Source organism: Miniopterus natalensis, chromosome 1, assembly GCF_054644295.1.
Source record: "Miniopterus natalensis isolate mMinNat1 chromosome 1, mMinNat1.hap1, whole genome shotgun sequence".
NCBI lineage: Eukaryota > Metazoa > Chordata > Mammalia > Chiroptera > Miniopteridae > Miniopterus > Miniopterus natalensis.
In genome coordinates, this window is record NC_142081.1 from 119,602,247 (window position 1) to 119,624,373 (window position 22,127).

Here is a 22,127-nt window from a genome sequence, read left to right on the forward strand (position 1 = left end):
TTATAAATGAAAATGGACAGTTGTCAACACTCCTAGCTTCAAAATGGTATGACTGGAAAAATGCTTTAGCAGAATTCGACCTGAATGGCTAGTAAGATATATTTTTTTTATTATGAAATTTATGATTTTTGTCCTTATTCTGAGGTTACAGCTTCTGTGGTTACAGTTTTATACTTGAAATGTTTCATGTAGATTTCATTATAAATGTTCAGAGAACAGCACCAACAATTGTACACACTTTCATAAAAGCGAATGAGCATTCTTTCTTCATATTGTTTTTGGTGGGAGTGGTGCTCCTGCTTCAGGGCTCTTTTTCAAATTGTTTCTTGGTAAAACAACAATTTGTTTCAAACTCACAAAAGGTTGTAAGAATCTCACAGACGACAATGTACTCTTACTCAGATCTTTATTGTTTGCTCACTGTCCCAGGAGCATCTTTTATAGGAAAAAATCAGTTTAATACAGAATCACATATCACACTTGTTACTTCTTTTTAGTTTCTTTTAAACTGGAATGATTCCTTAATCTTCCCTAGAATTTTATGACACTGATGTTTTAAAAATTGTAATTCAATATTTTGTAATGTTTCTCAATTTGAATTTGTTGAATGTTAAGCTTTTTTCCCCCTGTAACATTACCAATGTTACTTCTTTTTATTGTATCCTATTGGTTAGTACATGATGTCAATCAGTCTCAGTACTTTTGTTCTCTTTGTTATCAATAAATATTTTGTGAAGGGTTATTTTGAGAGTATGTAAAACCCTGATCTCAACTTAATTTTACCCACTAGTTTTTGCCTCCTTTAGTATTTTTCGATGGAATTAATTTTACTATGATGATTGCCTGTGATTTTCCCAACTCTATTATTTTGTCTATATTTGTAGGTTGGTTTTATTTTGTACAAATCAAAAAAACAAAAAACAAAAAACCCAACATTTTCTCTCCATTTATTGAAACATTTTTAATCCATTTTTTGATGTACATCAGTGTGGACTCATGGATTCCTATTGCATTCAATTTCTTATTTATTGCTTTATTTATTTATTGTTTTTTTTAAATTATCCCAGATTTGGTCATAGGAATCCCTTTAAGCTGACTTTTAAAAAATATTTACCTTTACTGTTGAAAATACTACAGATGTCCCCTTTTTACCCCCATTAACCCTTTCCACCCCCCACCCACTCCCCACCCCAGGCCTTCGCCACACTATGTATATATGCATGTAAGTTCTTTGGTTGGGTGGGGAGAGATTAACTAAGCTGGCTTTTATGTTTCCTTGACAAACCCCTCAGTGTTTGAGTATTTCCTTTCATTATGGCCAAAAAGATATTCTAGATTCATCTTATATTTATCCAGTTCCACCCTTGGCATTAGCTTTTTCTCCATGGGGTCCTGGTTTCTTTTAGGAGACTGAGTTGTGCAGGCAAACCAGAGAGGGGTTCTGGGGTCTGAATGCACATCCTTAGGTCCTGTCTTACCATATTGGAAACGCCTTATATAATAACAGCTTGTATGTTGTCTGTTTAGATACAGCATTTACACAGAAGAAGACAACTCAGTTTTTTGAAATACCTCCGTTAATACTCAGTTTCATAGCTTATATAACATTTTCCAGGAAGCCATGTTTGAAAAAGTAGGTTCTAACATTTCAGAATTGTTTATCATGAGCAGTTTTAGGCCAGAGATATCTTGATAATAGCAGCCATAGATAAAATCTCTCCCCATGTCAAATACCACTAATTTATTTACAAAGAAGTTTATGTTTAGCATATTTTCAAGGAAATTACACTTGGCTTACCTGCTTTCTGTTTCCCCAATAAAGAGAGAGAAATAGAATGCAGATCAGCTGTTTAACTATTTCTTTCCCAGTAGCTTGATTGTAATTTTAATATTAGGTGTTCCCCCACCCCCCAATTTTATGTATGTTCCTGGCCATGTTAAATACTTATTTTTCTAAATAAATTTTTAAATAAACTATATTATTTCACAACTTCTGTTTTTATTGAAACATGATAAATTTGTAGATGGATTTTGAAAGAATTGTCTTCTTTATTACAGATGAGACTTCTTATCAAAAACAATTTAAAAGTGAACTTGTTCGTATATAAGTATGTGTACCTGTTTAGTAAACTGAAAGCATTCAAATAGTCTTGTGGATTGAGGTTGCAATTTATCATTTGTTTTACTTTGATTTAAAAAGAATATCTTTCGGCAAAACAATCAATACAATTTACTGCAAGGTTTTCATTAGAAAAATGAGAATTACTTACCTAGTATATTTTGTAGTTGAGATTAATCACCTAAACTGTGTTTTTGTTTTTTTAGATAAAATTTGTATTAGTAGATGAAAACTTATAAAACAATTTAAATTTCATACACAATAATCAAATAGTTAAAATAGTAAAATAGTAATACATATGATCCTTATTTTTGTGCATGACTGAATAACACTAAATGTTGCATTACTATGTTGCATTAACACATTTTTCATTAGCAATTTGTATATAGAGTAGTACTCATACATAGATCCACTCCTCACATTCTTTCTAGTATCCCTCAAAAATTATTTTTATTTTTTTTAAGAAATTATGTTTTCTTGACTTTGATAACATGCTAAATTTTATAGACCAAGAATTTGGTGATATTTTTTCTAGCCACATATTAGTAAGTCAAAACTTTAGAAACTCTACTACTATAAAGGCAGCTATTTGAACTTAATTTTTTTAAAAAGATAATGAAACCACTAAAAATTACTTTCATTTTAAAAAGAAAACCATCACAAACCCTTCACCTGAATAATTTTTTGATTTGTGCACATTGTATTTTGTAAAAGTATTGTTATGAAATGATTAAACTAAGTCTGTTATTTTAGAATGTGGAATTGCTCTGCTTTTCCAGAGTCCCTTCAGTTATTCTCTTGATGGCTCCCGTATTGTATCATTCTACAAGAAAAGTTGTGATAATTTGTCTGCTGGGGCTAATCTGACTTTTCCCTTAGAATGAAGATACAGCACTGATGGGAACGTAGTTTCAAGGCTGTGGGTAGGGGGATCTTACTAGCACCGCATGAGTGGGTGCCTGCTCCTATCACCCACGTGTTAAAATTGAATGAGCTCCCACTGTAATACCATCGCTGTCCCCACTGAACACAAGAAGATGAAGATCATTCTCAAAAGTGTTTTGGTTATTTTAACTTTTATTTTATTTAATTTATCTTTATTGTTGAAGGTATTACAGATGTCCCCTTTTTTCCCACATTGATCCCCTCCACCCTGCATCCAGCCCACCCCCAGGCCATCCCCATACCTATGTCTGTGTCCATGGATTATGCATGTAAACATATAAGTTCTTTAATCAATCTCTCCCACCCTCAACCCCACCCCCACTTTCCCTCTGAGATCCCTCTGAGAAAGACAAGTACCACGTGATCTCACTCATATGTGCAATGTAACAAACAAAATAAACTGATGAACAAAATAGATCCAAAGACACAGAAGCATGGAACACACTGAGAGATCAAAAGAGTGTTTTAATAATTTGTGCTTTTTTTCAACTACATGGATATTATTTAATCCATAAAATTCCAACTTTTATTGCTGTCAGATTTTTAGAAAGCTAGTGTAGGCCCTGGCCAGGTAGCTCAGTTTGTTAGAGCGTCATCCTTGTCTGCCTAGGTTGTAGGTTCGATCCCCGATTAGTGCACATACAAAATGCAATCAATGAATGCATAAATAAGTGGAACAACAAATCGGTGTTTCTCTCTCTCTCTCCTTCCACCCCTCCCTCTCTTTTTCTCTCTCTCTCCCTCTTATTCTCTAAAATCGATGACTACATTTAAAAAATTTTTTTTGTAAAGCTAACGTAGAGTTCTTAATTAAATGATGCTCAGATTCCTTCGGACTTGACTGACAGATATTCATGCTTGCTTTTATTGCACAAAGCTGTGAGATACCTTGGAGACACAGTGCTGTATAAAAAACAAAGACATCTAATGAAAAGTGTCTCAGCTTTTCTCTCGGGGACTTCATGTTGATATTAAAATTTTAAAAAATGGAAAATTCTGCATGTTTAAAATTTATCAAGACAAAATATTTCAGCACTTCCTACTTGATTTCTCTCTGCAGGTACTCAGCAAGAAAGACAATGTTACTTCTAAATTGTGGGCTCAAAGTGGACAGCAAGGTGCACAGTGGAGAAAAGTAGAAGTGTTTTTAGGCATTCAATCACAAATACAGGTTTGTAACCCAAGTACTTGGGTGATAAGGAGTTTTGATGATTTTTTCTTTAATTCTAACTTATTTTTTTTCATACAGCATTAGCCCCAATTTCTTCTTCTCATTCCACTTCTGATGTGTTGTATGAATACATATAGCATTTTCCATAGGAATTTACAATTTCAGAATGTTCTTGTTTCTCCCAATTAGACAAACATGCTCCTAAGAACATTTAATTTTCATGACAACTATCCTCCATTCCACAATGAGTCTCCCATATATAAAGAACACCTCCCTCTATTTTATAAGTATGTATATTCTAAGAGACTGGAGAAACTGCATTAATTTATTTAAAATTTGACCAAAAGTACAGATTTTTTTAAAGCAGGTTATATTGTTGAACCTTATTAAAGATAATAGATTTACTTAATTCTAAAATATTTTGGGGAGAAACAAAATTGTGCGATATATTTGCGTTTACATAGACTATACTACTATTAGCAGGACATGACCTACATATAGCTTAAAGAAAAGAACACAAATTAAAATGTTTAAAGTGAAAATAATTTTGTGCCAAGATATTTGGCATGGATTTTACTTTTTATGAATTATCAAGAAAACAAGAGCTCCATGAATGTGTGTGTATGGTTTAAAATTTTATTTTTTGGCAGAATGGGGGTTTTCTTAGAAGTTGAGGCAACTATTAGTTTTAAGCGCACAGGGCTTAATTCTATGAGTTTAGAATCACTTCTCTCTAGATAGAAGATGTAATTTCTAATTGTTACATTTCCAGTCTCCTGTATATGCAGTAGAAGCAGAAATTCTGCTGTGAATATTCAGTGACTGTCTCTACAATTATGCCTGTGTCTGATAGATCAGCCCCTCTCAACTCAAGTGGAAGCACAGGCTAGATACAGCTGTGTAAAAGCCTTGGGACAGCATTAGCCCCAATTTCTTAGAATGATAGGTGTAATAAATCCCGTGCGTGTTTGGCCTCTCACTGGAATCCAGTTTCCTCAGAGGTCATTTGTAGATAATTTAGGAAGTGAGTAGGAAATAAGTTCAACCTGAAGACGTAAATATTAGAAAGCAATTTAATGGTCTTGTACATTATGAAAATTATTATTAAAATGATTCTTGTTTAACCTCCAAGATCTTTTAACTGAGGCAAGAAGAATCCTCAGCAACAAAATGTAGAAGGTTTTATTGCTGCCAGACCTAGGCTTCCACCTGAGGGAATGAAGTCTTAACTAGTTTTGTGTAAGTAGAATATTTGTATGGTAATAGCATGTACAAAATAACAATAGAAGGGATTTAAGCAAGATGAATCATATATTATTTTAGCCTTTCTAAAATTTAATTTTGCATGTACTGAAATGTGTTGTTTAAATCTTTTTTTATGTGACCCAATCATTCTTTCAGTAAAAACTTATTAAGCACCTACTATGTGCAAGGCAAAGTACTATGGAGTGGGGTTAGAGTATGAGCTGGCATATTGCCCGGGATTCTTTTATTTCTACAATATCATTTCCTTTAGTTTCAGAAAGATGAGTGGCTCTAACCCATGAGGAAAAGTGTAAGAAATTACACTTTTTAGAAATTACATGCTGAATCAACACTGGGTAGTTTTCAGAGTTTTGTTTGTTAACCTGCTAATTTAAAGAGAATCTTTAAAATAATTTTTATAACTAGAGCAATCACATACATAACATTTACTAAGTGTTAAGTACTATTTTATGAATTTAAAAATACTTCTTTAGTTTTCACAATAACTGTGTGAGGTACATACTATTATTATCACCATTTTATAGACTAGAATACGGAAATACAGTACCTAGAAGGTAGGTAACTGCTCTAGTTATGTAACCACAAAACAGCAGAAGCAAGCTTTAAACACAGGCAGGTCATCTACAAGTCCATAATCCAACTGCTATGCAAATTTTACAAAGTCATCGACCCTGATTTTATTCTACCAGAAAAAATATATATCATAATTTCTCTTTTTTAAAAAGTTTAATCACATTTATTAATAAAGCTTATGGAATCTTAACCAACATTTTATGGAGCATTGATGATCTGATCATTTGGACATGACAGGCAACTGAGATTGTGTCTAAAGGGTAGTAGATAAACAAGTTAATGTAATATTCATTGAGTTATCTGATTTCTTTTTCACAGAGCATTTATCACGTATTTAAATGTTTAAATGTATTAAGATAATGGAGTGCCTTTTTAAGTTTGTGTATTAGTGTGTTTGTAGGGTTCAATTTACCTTATAAAAAAAGTTGTAGTCCTTATAATTTTTTCCAGTTTCACCTCTTTTTAATCACTTTCAAGCTCTTAATGAATCTTATAAATTTTATAAATTTATTTTTTTCATAGCACATTTGCTATGAAGAACAATTTTTTCCTTTTATGTAAATTTGATATAGAAATTTACATACAAATTGTGTTTTTATTTTACCTTATTTTTTATAATGGGAGGCACCTGGTTTTCAACTATTCTATCTACTCTTTTTTTTTTTAATATCTACTCATCTTAAGAGGAAAGCACCTAGCTTTTCACATAGCAGTACGGAAGCATAACATATCTAAAAAAATCTGTAATTATTTCTTTCAAGGAAAATAATTGTATAGATTTGGTCAAAAGGTGTTTGGGAGTTTGATCACAATAAATGTTTTGTGTAAAATCACTGAGATAACTGTATTTATTGTTGACTAATTTTTAATTATTCTAAATTTGCTTTAAAATATATTACTATTTCTTTATATGTCTTTATAAAGATATATATATATCTTTATTGATTTCAGAGAGAGGAAAGGAGAGGGAGAGAGAGAGAGAGAGAGAAACATCAATGACGAGAGAGTCATTGATCGGCTGCCTCCTGCAGGCCCCTGACTGGGGATCGAGCCCGCAACCCGGGCATGTGCCCTGACCGGGAATCGAACCCTGATCGCCTGGATCCTAGGTCGACGCTCAACCACAGAGCCATGCCCAAACCGGGCAATATATGAGTATTTCTTAAGCTAACACACAAACCCATATTTGGCCTGTAGAAAAACTCTGAATTAGTTTCACTTAGAAATTTGACACTAAACAATATGTGACTTTTTATGTTCTATGAAACTGTGTTCATTACCATTCCAAGCCGTGGTGATGTCACAAACTGAAGATAGCCTTTCTGAAAACTATAGTGACTCCTGTTATTTTTCATTACCTCTAATTCTGTTGGAGTCCGCATAAGTGGGAGCTCACTGCCAAACAGTGACACATGAGAATTGTGTTCATCACATACATTAATCAAAGGCAAATCGAAATGTCAGTGCCAAAGATGTGGCCAATTAAAAAATAAACTCGTGGTATTGAAGTTTGATATCTTTTTGCTTTCAAATATTTGGGGTGGATAGATCTGAGGAATGGCAAAATAGAGTAAAGGATGTGTTCGCATCTTCTTTCCCTTGGCACACTCCGTCATTGGACGGGCCTCCGGCTCGCCCGTGTGAAGAGGCTCTAAGAAGCGCACAGGGCTTGTTGGGATGTGAGAGCGGCGGAGGCGGCAGTGGTGGGCTGGTGACTCCTGACGGTTTTCTAGGCCGCCTACCCCCAAAGTCCACACAGGTTGCCACTCCCACATTCTTAGGTGTTGAGGATGGTGCAGAGCTAGGTGACCCTCCAGCTTCCTGGGTCAGTTTCATTATGGGGCATTTTTATCAGAGTCAAATCTGGTGCCCTGTATTTAGTGGTTGCTCTAAATTTTGAATTCTTAACGGGCAGGTCAACTGAAAGTGGTTTTCTTCCTCCCTCCCTCCCTCCCTCCCTCCCTCCCTTAGATTGTCTTCAGGGCCAAACGCAGTGTCAGTTACATGGGAGATGTAGCAGTGGATGACATTTCCTTTCAAGATTGTGCCCCCCTCCTCGGCCCAGACAGGAATTGCACTGCTCAAGAATTCACATGCGCTAACAAGCACTGCATCGCACAGGACAAGCTGTGTGACTTTGTGAATGACTGCGCTGATAATTCAGATGAGACTACCTTCATTTGCAGTAAGTAAAAGTGTTCTATTTCCTTACTTTTGACTTTATCTCCCACAACCTTACTCAATGAGGTGCATTAATTGCTGAAACATACAGAGTATGTATGTAGCTCAGCAGCTGAGGCCGAGTTATATGACTATTTAAATACATTACTTTTTCCTTCTCAATACTTAATTTATAACCAGAATTCACTTAAAACTAGATGATGGATTGGGGTGTGTGTGTGTGTGTGTGTGTGTGTGTGTGAAGTAATTGGAGACACATTGGAAAACGTAGAATGGAAGCAAGTATTTTCCATGTAAATGAAAGTTTTGGAAAAAAGACAAGTAAAACATCCATCGAAACCAATTCATGAAGGATTCACAAGCCTCTATGCTTTGATGCATTTCAGAGAGTTGTCATTCCTTCGTCTGAATTATGAGATGTGGTCAGTTGTTTAAAAACCAAACATCAATATCCAGACATTACATAAAATAGGCAAAGTGATCTCCTAAAGGAGGTATATCTCAGCTATGTAATATGGTTGTAGGAGATTGACTCATAATGAACAGCACCTATTAAAATATCCTTAGCTAAATGGGCCATATGTGCTCATTCGGGTAAATCTGTAAAATTGTGCAATATAGTCCAGTTGTTGCCTCATTTTAATGCATAGGAGGTGAACAGAAATCGTCAAAACGAAGGCTGACAAAGTAATCGACTCTGCTAGTAGTAATTTCTGTGCTACCGTATTACAGTTTGCTCCTTTTTATATCTTGAAACCAAACCTGGACTATCAAGAACAACTTCCGTGTAAGAAGAGCTCACATTTATATAAAACTTTTAACCTTCAAAGCCCTATCTGCGAATCTCCACAGAGGCCCTGAGGGGTAAGTGGGGCAGATACTCTTAGTGCATTCCACAGGCGAAGTCCCGAACAGCAGTGCTTAAGATTTTGTCAAAGTTCATCAAACTGGTATCCACAGAGGTGAGCCTAGAACCCAAGTACTTAAGTTTATGAACCACTCCTTTGCCCAAGCTACCGAACTATGTCTGTGTAACACTGGATCTTAACAAAAAAGTTATAGATGTTCAAATCCTATCTTTATCTTATAACTATCTGTTCCTTCAGTTGTGGACTCTTTCTTACAATATCCATTATTATCATATATGAACCGAGCAAAAATGTTTGGCTAATTTCAAATTCTGTATTAATTAATATTTATCTTTCCCTTATGAATATTTTCTGATGTAGTTATAGTTATTTTCTGCATCAAATGTTTTCACATATTTTTCATTACCATTCTCGTGTGAATGTCACACAAGCCTATTAGGTTATCAGTCAAACAGAACAGATACTATGCTTTTGTTGGTAATGTTACTAATGTATCTCTTTTCCAAGATATGATTTAATGCAGTCTTTTCAGTTCTTAAATTATCAAGTAATTTCTGGCTAAAATTTTCTTCAACTCTTTGTGTTTCGGTTCGGACATTGTGAAAATTTCTAGGATTCCTCTGTCTGTGTTTGTAAAAGGGTGCAGATTTACTAGGAGTGTCAGAAATGTATTGACATTTGCTGTCTCGGTAGTTCTTTTGTATGGGAAAAAAAGGCAAAAGTTATCATAAGCCTTTGACAGGAAGGTTGCACAAGAGGTGCCTTTTTGGTGAACTGAGTGCTGAATCACTTTAAATTTTGTGTGGGCCTGCTTGCATCACTAACGCTGGAGCAAGAAAGCTGGCAGTTCCAGTTATTATGTAGAAGGAAGAAAACCTTTTCAGCGTCCTAGAACAAATAACCAAACTAACAGAAAACTTTCAAGAAACTCTAAAAGTAACCCGCATTTTTATATTGGTTCTCATTACATGATTATGAGTTCTTTTTATATAGCATTTATTTTTATTATGTATTTAAAAATTTTAACTCTATCTCTTTCTACTGGTCTTAAGTGTTATGTTTTAATGAAAATCTACTCTGACTTCTGAGCACTGTTATTTAGCCTGTGTATACATAAACTTTGGCGCTATAATTAGACCCAGAAGAACAAGAAGAAAAAAAATTAAAATCACCATAGCAACTGATTTCAGAAGTTTGGCTGACAACCAACCAAGAATTTAGGTTTAAGTTCCATAATCTCTGAGTTTTTTGTTTTTTTGTTTGTTTGTTTGTTTGTTTTTAAAAATCTAAGTGAAGACTGAACATTTATCACAATTCTAAGAAAACCTCTTAAATATCATTAGGTATAAAAATGCCACATAGGAACAGCAGAAAGAATTTAAAAACACATCTATTTTTAAAGGCATAGACTACCTCTGATGAAGAAGAAAATAGTCCTTTATAAAGAGAAGTAACTGCTGCTTTAAGTTTCTATATATCAACATAGACCCTGAAAGCAAAATCTAGCAGAAAATTAGAATGTTATTTATTACTGTATAGTATAAATACCATGTCCAAAATATATGACATAGTCAAAGAAGAAAGTGATTTCTGTACCTGAGAACTCTACAGTCTAATTTGAACATACCTTTGTCACTGATGTATAGGCTCCTTTTGTTTATCTATATATGCTAATGAGCATATTTATTACTGATATACAATTAAGAGTATGTCAGGCATACTCAAAGTAATTTAATTCACTGTGATTAGGAAGGATGCTGGATATTTGATCAACATAATTGGTAAGTAGCCTGAACCTCATGGGCAAATGTAATATTATATTACCAACAGCAGATATCCATTCTTCTCAAGCACACACAGAACATTTAGAAAAAAGAAAGTATATCATTAAACATGGAGCAAATTTAAATAATTTCAATGGATTAAAGTAACATAGATTGTCTCTCATTAATTACACTGGAAATCAGTTATGAAAGAGAAGTTAGAAAATCACTATTGGTAAGAAAACAGACAGACACAGTTAATAATTAATGCTTCTGCCCCCCCAAAAAAATCACAATAAAATTAGAATACATTTTAAACAAATACTAATGCATAATGTATAAAATCCTGTGGAGGTTAGGTAAGTGAATAGCTAGAGAAAAATTCATAGACTAAATTTTTATATTAGAAACTAGCTAATATGGCAAACCAGTGGCACAGAGCACACATGTAAGATGGAGAGGCTTTGAAAAGACGGATAAAATTTTCAAAACCCTGTCAGGAATGATCAAGAGAAATAAAGAAGACAGAAATATCAAATTAGCTTACACATATTCACTGAGAAGTTATGTGTCAAGCAGTGTTTGTGTAATATGCGTCAGTAAGTGAACACACAGAAGCCCTGTTCCTCATACTCTTGAGTTAAACAGAAAATGTAGTCTCTGCCCCTACACACACACAAATATATATATATGTGTAAAGTAAATTATGGCTTTTATTAAAAGGTGACAATTGCTATGAGAAAATATAGAGTAAGCTAATGAAAATCATAACTAGAGAAAGGACGAATAGCAGTATTAAGGATTATAATAAGGATAGGCCTAGATGAAATATGGCCAAGCAAATTCTTTTAATTTTATTAATTTACTTTCCCATTTTATTGAGATATAATAAACATACAGCACTGTATAAGTTTCAGGCACACTGCCTAATGATTTGACTTGCCTATATTGTGAAATAATTACCACATAAGTTTAGTTTGTGGTTTCCATAGATGCTCAACTATAATTTTCCTACACACAGTTAGTTTTCAGAACTTTCTTATTTATTTATTTATTTATTTTTGAGATGACTTATTTACATTCTGACTGCCGTCTCTCACTTGTTAGAGCAGAATTCTCTCGTTTTCAAGTAAATATGATTTTGGGGGTAAGAGGGCTATCGTTTGATGCTGTGATATATATGTTACTTTTTACTCACTACAAGATTATATTATATATATTACTTTTCTACCATCTCCAGTTCAGTGCCCCATCTGAAAAGTTTTACCATGTCAGATTTGTGCTCAGTGTAGTAGAAATGAACTTAAAAGTGCAGAGTGCCCTGTGGGATGACCACCGTGCACTAGGCAGAGTACATCATCCTGGGCACTGGAAACTGCTGACCTGGGCAGCTACTTTGTTCTTAGTCAATAATCATATAAAATCTAAGCAAATAATAATAATAAAATAAATAAATAAATAAAATCTAAGCAAACATTCTGTAATTAATGCTGAATATCGAATATCTGCCATTGTCCTTCATTTATTCATTTGGTAAACACTGGGCACCTCCAATATAAGGAGCCCTGGAGCAAAAACAAAGAAAAACTGGACCTTATCTGAATAATGGTGGAGCTCCTTGTCTAGTAAATATGGTAGGTACATAAACATTCACATTAAAAATGATTAACCTAAGAACTTATATGTATATATACATAACCCATGGACACAGACAATAGTGTGGTGAAGGCCTGGGGTGGGGTGGATGCAGGGTAGAGGGTGTCAATGAGAAAAAAAAGGGACATATATAGTACTTTCAACAATAAAGATAAATTTTAAAAAAATAAAGAAAAAAATGAGAGTTAGATAAATGCAAAGCATTTTTGGAGGGGTGAAGAGGAGATAATTTAGTCATACATTTATACCAGCCCCAGCATGGGCTTTCATAAAAACGGCAACTCACCTTGAAAACTAGTGTTTTTTTCCCAATACATACTTTATTAATAGTGGACTATAAATAGCTTTTGTTTTCTTTGGCAGTTTACACTAGAAAGTAGGTCAGGTATCATGCTAATAAACCTGGAAGGACCAGCTGTGCTAAGCTTTGGGATTTCATTATTGCAGACTCTAGCTGAGTGCTTGAGGGCTCAGAAAGTTTCACTGTCTTTCCAACATTACCACACTGGTCAGGAAGCAGTGTTTTAGGTGACATGTGTTAGGATGATATTTTCCAGATTATAAAATCAGGTAGTCATCAAGGAAGACAAAATTATGCATGAGGGGCTTCCCTGGATCAATTCCTGCATTGCGAATTTTCAACATAGTTGATATTATTAATAGGATTTTTCCAAATTTCTTACCCCTAACCCTTTTTTTTTTTTTTTTTGTATAAAAACAAATATACTTTTTACAGAAAAATTGCTCTTTGAAATAGTTTGGAAATGTTTACTGGATTTTTTATTACTTCATAGAATAATGAAATATAAAAGAAATCCCTATATCACAAATTCCTAATGATGTCACCCAATAGTAATTGGCACATGGCATTAAGTTTTTGAACTTTGAATTTTGAAATAATAGTGGATTCATAGGTAGTTACAAAGATAGTACAGAGAAATCCTATGTAACCTTTATGCAGTGGTTACATCTCACATAACTACAGTATAATATCAAAATCAGGACGCTGACATTGGTTTAATATGCAGGCATGGTTCTGTGGTGTTTTGTAACATATATAAATTTCTCCAATAATCACTGCAATCAAGATATTCCATCTCCACAAAGATCTCCTTTGAACTGTTCTGTTAGAATTTTGTCTATTCCCACCATCCTTAACCTTGGGAAACCATTATTTCTTTCTTCATTTCTATAGTTTGTCAGTCGGAGAAAGTTACATAAATGTAACCATGTAGTATGTGACCTTTTGAGGCTGTTGTTTTTTCATTCATCATAATTCCCTTGTGATCTATTCAAGTTGTTTTGTGTATAAATTATTTGTTCTTTTTATTGCTGACTCTTCCTTGATTCTCTGGATGTAACACACCATAGTGCTTTTTTTCCAGAGTGGCTGTGCCACTTTATATTGTTCCTGACAGTGTAATATTTTAAAATTTGGTTTCTCTGTGTTCATTGCTAGTATATATGAATACAATTAATTTTGCATGTCAATCTTGTGTCCTTTGATCTTGCTGACTCATTTATTAATTGTCAGAGTTTCATAATATATTCCTTAGATTTTTCTGTGTAGGCAATCCAGGTCATCTGAAAATTGGGACAGTTTTCCCCTCCGATTTATATGCCTTAAAGATTTGGTAGAATTCTCCACTTTGACTACCAGAACCTGGAGATTTTCCAGTCTATTTAAAACTTTGAGATCAATTTCCTAATAGTTATAAAGCTACTCAAATTATTCTGTATTGTGTAAGCTTAGCTTTGCAATGAATAGGTCCATTTCATCTAAGTGGTGGAATTTATGCATGTGGAGTTGTGCATAGTATTCTTGTGTCATCCTTTTGAAATCCACAGGATCTATGATATTTCCTGTTTCATTTCTGCTGTAGATCATTTGTCTTTTCTCAATCTTTTACTTGATATTCATACTTATTGAAAATACCAATTAATTAAGTAAAAAGAAACAATATAGCCCTAACCCTTTTATAAATATAAACAAATTGTCAAAATATGATGTAAAGTTCAAGTCATTGAATCATGTAATCAAAGAATTATAGAGTTGCTAAGATTAATAGAAGCTAATATATGCTTTTTTGAAACAGTGATTTAAACTAAGACTTCTGTGAAGGATTTGCTTTTACTCAATTATAATTAATCATACTTTTTAAAAAAAATTTTCATTCTAGCACTTATCACATTCTATTAAAAGGTGAGAGAAATCCACTAGGAGATGTTTATTGATGAATCAACCCCAACAGATACTAAATTTCTATTGAATGGAGAAATAAATTACCAACCAATAAAGGGATGATTTCTATAACTTCCCTGAACTGGCAGACATGGAGGTGGCAATGGAAAATCGCCTAATCCCTGCTTGAAAACTTTCCTAAGAGATAATACACTGCCTCACATAAAAAGCCTTTTCAACTGTCAGTCACTTCTTGATATAATAATGTTTTATTCTAATATTGAATCAGCGTGTTTCCCTATTTGCCCAGTATGGGTTTTTGATGACAGTATTTCTTTCTACTTGTACTTCTTTATGATAAAACTTTAGGTATTAGAATCAGGTACTATTAATTCTGTATATCTTTTCACATTCCCTGTTCGCATGTTTGTAATTGTGATATCAGAATAAATATTCTTGAATCCTCTAATAGCATCTTATTAGGCTGCTGTTATCTAGTCTTTCTCTCATTGAATGGTTTCAATTCTCAGAATTTCCCCTAGCCATGGGAATTATATGTTTCAAAAATACTACAGTACTCTAATTCTAATTAGACCCTCACAGTATTCAGTGCCATTTTCTCTTTCTGCTTCCCATAACAGAGCCATAGAGCCTAAGAACTTTAGTAGTTTCATTTATATTCTTTCTATTCTTTTGTTGGTCAGGACTAAAACAAGTGAATAGGGAGATTGTTGAATAAATAATAAAGAAGGTTCCAGATGGCGGAGGTCCTATATCATATTCTTTTTTAACAATTAATTCCACTACTCACTGTGTAATAGCAAGCAAAGCACTTTAACTCTGACTTTCAGCTTTCTCATCAACCAAAAATAAGAGAAATAAGTATTATACAGAGATGTGAGACTTAAATAAAATAACATACGTAAAGAGAATGCCCAGGTTCTGACACACATTTATTTAGTACACAGTAGCCCTCTTTACTTTCAGTTTCCCATTTCCTACATGTGCTTTATTTAAAGCACATGCTCAATAAGTTTATATTGAATGAATCAGTAAGTAGAGCAGTGGGATCTTACGTTTAGGAATTTGATGGTAGGATTTTAAAAGGAATTATGTAATTTTCTTTAGAAATGTTCTTTTTTTTAAAAAATGAAAGTCATTTCATGCTTGTAAAGGTAATGATCAATGGAAAAAGTATAGCATTTAGAAAGGTAGAAACTGGTTTGATTGATGACACAGCTGCAGACAAAGGTGACCATTTTCTTACTGATGACACACCTGCTTGGCACTGGCATTAATTGTTCCATGAAGTGCCAGGAATTGGCATCTGCACAGGAGGCTATTGGCTGTTTTCTCACCTGGCACCCGTGGGAAATAGTAAAATATGAAATTGTAATTTGTCTCTCACCACAGTGATGTGAAATAAAAGAACTTATACCTGCTTGTCCTATTTTCCCCAGTGATGTTAGAATTAAATATTCTGAGGAAACATATCTTCCAAAACTTTAGTAGGTTTCAAAAGAAAAAATACGATTTACATCATAGAGATTGATGTAGCAGCATTTGTATGATTTTTGAAACCAAATGAAATCTGTTGTTTAGCAGCACACATCATTCTTTATACAAATGTCCTTTCTAGATGCTGGTCTGAATGGCAGTCTCGTCCTTGTGGGCTGCTGGGTTCTCCAACACACAGGCAGCTGAATTAGTTTTATAATTCTTAACCAAGTGAGCAGTTCACATTACAAACAAGCTGCTGAGTTGGGGTTCGGTATTATTTTAATGAGATTTACCTCCCAGTCCTCTGAAATTATACTTAGGAGAACTTTAGTATTCTCAGCTCAAGGAAGCTGAAAGAATTACAGTCTAATCTAGGAAAGAGTAAATTGCCAAAATAAGCTTCAAGTGTAATTTTAAAACTGAATTGGCCATTGGCTAGAAAACACCAGCCTGTTCATTTGGTGACAGAAATTATGACAGAAAAATTTTCTCTATCCTTGAAAATATATCAGTGTTGGCCTGACTGTTTAAAATTAGACCATTTAAAAAAGCTTATTAGTCCTGATGCTTTCTTACATTTATCAATGCTTAGTTCTTTCAAAAGCTAGAGATGATCATTTTAAACCATTCTTTATTGTTGAACAAATTCCTTGCTGGGAGGTATGCTTAAGTTCCTCTTCATCTCAGCAGTGTTATATGCTTTAAAATGGTATAGAAGCAATGGTAAAACCCATATGTTCTCATATTCTCCACTTTATTAACGACAAAGAAGATAGAGATTATTTTGCATATTTAAACATATTTATCTGATCTGTGCTGACTGTAAGAGTGTAACCATAAAGAAAAACATGGTTTTAATGCCTAGCACAATTTGGAAATGCTTAAAGAATCCTATGGAGTAGAATAGAGTTGATTCTTTGTCTAGGAATTGCCATGGCTTCAGCTAGGACAAAGCTCTATCTGCTTTTGGTCTATGCATTGGAGAGCAGGTCCCTGAGAATTTTGGTGGCAAAATCAGTCCTATTCTCATTTAGATAAGATTGCCTAAAATACATGAGCAGTTGTTCAAATGAGCTTTCTTTAACAGAAAAATCTTTATCTAATTATAGATTGACAAGTTGCAACTTGAGTTCTCAAGTATTCTTAGTTCTGGAACACCACCTCATATATAATTATGATTGTACAGATTTCCATTTTCAGTTGTAAGTTTCAAACAAAACTTAATACAGAATTACCGTTATCCAAGAATTCTAAGGAGCACATTTTATTATTTATAGTCAAATTAATCAAACATTGATTTTATGCTATATCATGCATATTTATGTCAAAATAAAGACTATAAAAAGTAGCCTAAACATAAAATTTTATAAGATATGTTCTCTCAGTTACACAATGCTTGGTTTTATGATATCTCAGCTTTCATTGTTAGCTTTATAATTTACTAAGCAGAATTATAAAAAGATATTTGTCTAATCCCAACTATCTACTTCTGTATACAAGGAGCTTGGAAGTTGTAATTCTGTCCCAAAAAATAAAAAGCTGAACAGACTGAAAAATCAGTAACTCTCCTGGGATCCATAAGAAAAGGAAGGACACAGGGCAAACTGCTGCCCCCAAGATAGGAGAGACATACAAGTGAACACAGGGAGTACCACCTTATCAGAGCAGAGACTCCAGAGCAGAAACCACTATGGGAAACAGCATCAGGGGAGGAAAACCTGACCTGTTATTGCTGAATTGCTAGAGGCTCAGTGTGGATAAGCTCGAGAGTTGAAAACTCCAGGACACCCATTTACAGGGACATCCCCACAATATTGTGAAATTTACCTCCCTGAGTTCAACCAGGTTCCATAGTAAATATTGGAGAAAATCCCCTCATGCTTCTGACAGAACACTCTGCATTGTTTTTCCTAACGAGTCTTGCCCTCAAGGGAAGCTAGTAACAAAAGCCTGACCTGATGGGGTATTATCAGAGCCTAACTGACCTGGTGGAAGGGAAATACCAATGCTATCCCCCTCTAGCCACCTTGTTCCTCCTAATGGGGAGGAAAAAAACCTGAGATGTTCACATTCCAGTGGCATAGGCCCATTAAAGACTGTGACCTAATCATTAAACTGTAGAATATTTTCCCTCTCCCCACATTAGAAGGGCCTATTTACAGTGATTCTTTTTACTCATAATATCATGCCTGGCTATCCAGAAAAAGTTACAAGGCATACTGAAAGGCAAAAAAAAAAAATTTGTTTTAAGAGACAGAGCAAACATCAGAATCAGACATGGAAGGAATGTTGTTATTATCAGATGAGGAATGTAAAACAACTATGATTAATCTGTTAAGGCTTCTAATGGATAAAATAACATGCAGGAACAGATGGGCATCATAAGTAGAGAGATGGCCATCCTACGAAAGAACCAAACAAAAATACTTTGATCGAAAGCACTGTAACAGAAATGAAGAATACTTTTGATGAGCTTATTTGTAGCCTGCATACAACTAGAAAAGATATCTGAGCTAGAAGATATAACAATTGAAGCCTCTAAAACAGAAAAACAAAAAGACCTAGAAATACACAAAAGAACACAACACAGTATCCAAGGACTTTAGAATAAACAGTGTAACATATGAATAATGTCACTATCAAAAGACAAAGGAGAAAAGGAACAGAAGAAATATTTGACACAATAACAACTGAGAATTTTCCTAAGTTAATGCCAGACACAAAACAACAGATTCAGGAAGCTCAGAGAACATGAAGCAGGATAAAGGCGCCCTTTCCCCCTAAATGCACTGCACCTAGGCACATCATTTTCAAACTAAAGACAAATCAAAGATAAGATAAAATCCTGAAAAAAGTCATTGGAAAAAAGCACCTTACCTATAGAGGAACAAAAGTAAGGATTATATCTGACTTCTCAGACACAATGAAAGCAAGAAGAGAGTGGGATGAAGTCTTTAAAGGGCTGAGGGGAAAATAAAAATTCACCAATATAGAATTTATACCCTGAAAAATTATCCTTCAAAAGTGAAGGAGAGCCCTAGCTGGTCTGGATCAGTGTTTAAAACATCAGCCTGAGGACCGGAAGGTCGCAGGTTGGATTCCCAGTCAAGGGCATGTGCCTTGGTTGCAGGCCCGATCCCTGCCCCAGTCAATGTGTCTCTCTCACATCATTGTTTCTCTCTCTCCCCCCCTTCCACTCCCTCTAAAAAAATCAATGGAAAAATATCCTCAGGTGAGGATTAAAAATAAATAAATACTAATTTTAAAAAGTGAAGGAGAAATATTTTTTCAAACAAGGAAAAAAAAGGGTATATTTTGCCACTAGAGTTACCTTGCAAGAAATGTTAAAATAAGTTTTTTAGAGTGAAGGAAAATGATATAGATCAGAAAATGATATATATCAGACCTACATAAATGAAGGTAAGGAATGAAGAAGGGATAAATGAAGATAAAATAAAAACTTTAATTTTTCTTATTCTTAATCGATTTATCAGATAACACTGTTTAAAATAAATAACAATGCATTCAAGTATGTATTCTTATATATGTTATATATGTATACATATATGTTCATGTATGCTTATATACAAGTAAAATGAATGATAACAATGGTACAAGGGGCAGGGAGGAATGAAGATTATATTGTTATTATAAGCTACTCACACTATGCACAAAGGGATATAATGCTCTTTTAAAGTAAAGTTAGATTATTTATAAGGATATAATGTAAAACTCTAGGGCAATCAGTAAAAAAGTTTAAAAAAGTATAACCAATATGCTAAGAGAGGAGAGAAAATGCAATCATATAAAATATTCAATTAAAAGCACAAAAAGCAGAAAAACTATAGAAGACAAAAATAGGAACAAAGAATGAGGGTAACAGATAGAAAATAGTAACAGTATGGTAGACACTAATCTAGTGCTCTCAGTGATCACTTTGAATATCAGTGGTCTAAATGCACCAATTAAAAAACAGAAAGTTTTAGAGTGAGTCAAAAAACAAGACTCAACTATATGTTGTCTACAAGAAATCCATTTAAAATATAAAGACATTGTATAGATTAAAATTAACAATATGGAGGAATATATACATGTTCACATTAAACAAAAGGAAGCAGGAGTAGCTATATTAATTTCAGAGAGAGCTGACATCAAAGAAGGACAGTTATCAAAGCTAAATAAGGGCATTAAATAACAATAGAGGGGTCAATTCTTCAAGAAGATATGACAGTCTATAATGTGTAAGTGCCTAACAACAGAATGTCAAGCCATGTGTGACAAAAACTAATTGACTTGCAAAGAGAATTGATGAACCCACTATCATAGTTGGGGATTTCCATACTCGATAACTCGATCAGAAGTACATAGATCCCTCAGGCAGAAATTCAATAAAGATTGAATGTGATGATTCTTTGTATTCTGGAAATGGAAGAAAAAACTTAAGCAATGTTAGCAACAAAATATTTTTAAAATACTAGAGAGACTGTTAACATTTAATTTCTACAATTTATTATAATAAATTAATTCAAGTTATTACACTTTTTACCTTACTTTTATGTTTCCCAACTTTCTCACCTCTAAAACAAGGATATATTTACAAAATAATTACAATGATTAATAACTTTTGCTTTAGGCCGCATTTCTTAAGCCAAACTGTACTGCAGAATAATAAACTTTGTAAATTCCCTACCAAGCCCTGAGAGGCAAAGATGAAGGAGAGGAGATGTAATTACATTGATCAAATAGGTGCTTGGAGGAGAATTGTGTGTAATGCTAAAACATTTTCTCATTGACTTTGAGACTGAGGACCAGATTTGTGAAGAAATAAACTTACACAAGCCATATAAATAGCTGTGTATATAAATAGCTGTGTATATTTTAGTAGCAAAGTAAAATATTCTGTTTGAATGTTGCTGTCAGGATAATATTGTAAAGTTTTGTATATTACATGATGTGGCAAGATCACTGTAATTTTGGATTGCATGCCTTAAAGTCAGCTAATTTCCTTTCTCCCATAAATTGGAAAATGTTTTCCAGGTGCCTCCAGGGGGCGCTGTGATTTTGAATTTGATCTTTGTTCCTGGGAGCAGGAGCAGGAGGATGACTTGGACTGGAACCTGAAAGCCAGCAGCATCCCTGCTGCAGGCACCGAGCCAGCTGCTGATCACACCTTGCGAAATTCGTCTGGTCATTACATCTTCATAAAGAGCTTGTTCCCTCAGCAGCCCATGAGAGCAGCCAGAATTTCAAGCCCAGTCATAAGCAGAAGAAGCCAAAACTGTAAGGTATGGAAAAAAGAAATACAAGTATTATGGTCAACTTCTGATAGAGTCAATATGGAAAATGTAATGGTCAGGACCAAGCCAAAAATATGTTTGAATTTATTCAACTTGGGGTATGTGAGGGAGAAAAAAGGGGAAGTAAGGATGAGAGGGAAGGATTGTTGGAACTGTAGGAAGGATTTAATTTGTGGTTATATTCCATAAATGCTGGAATTTTGGAAGCCAGTGGGAAATTTCATGGTTCTTACTCATGGATAATACAAAAGGAGTAAAATACCAGTTGTGTTCACTCAGGAAGTTTAGTACCTATTAGGATTATGGGAATTTTATCATCAGAAAAAAAGTAAACAACAAGAAATATATATTTAAATACGTCCAAGAATTAATATTAGAGATAGTTGGAGCTACAATAAAATATTTGAAGATGTCCTCAGGGGAAAAGAAAGACTGAATTTGGCCCTCCAAAAAGTAGACTAATTTCTATAGGTTGGAAGAAAAAATGCCTTGCCATCATCCTGTGGAAATTGGAAGAAAATGTTTATAGAGTGTTAAAAGTACAAATAAGTTTGCACGGCTCTTAGAGCCAAACAGCCTCATGAAATGACCATGTGTTTTCAGGA

The 22,127-nt window shown here is 34.0% G+C and overlaps 1 protein-coding gene across 1 annotated transcript in view; it reads left to right on the forward strand.

Annotated features, from left to right (window-relative positions):
* MALRD1 (MAM and LDL receptor class A domain containing 1) overlaps positions 1-22,127 on the forward strand; it is a 543,727-nt gene that overhangs the window by 198,056 nt on the left and 323,544 nt on the right. Inside the window, 3 exon segments of the mRNA XM_087815868.1 lie at positions 4,125-4,235; positions 8,046-8,259; positions 21,263-21,510. Coding sequence (XP_087671994.1) covers positions 4,125-4,235; positions 8,046-8,259; positions 21,263-21,510 — 573 coding nt within the window.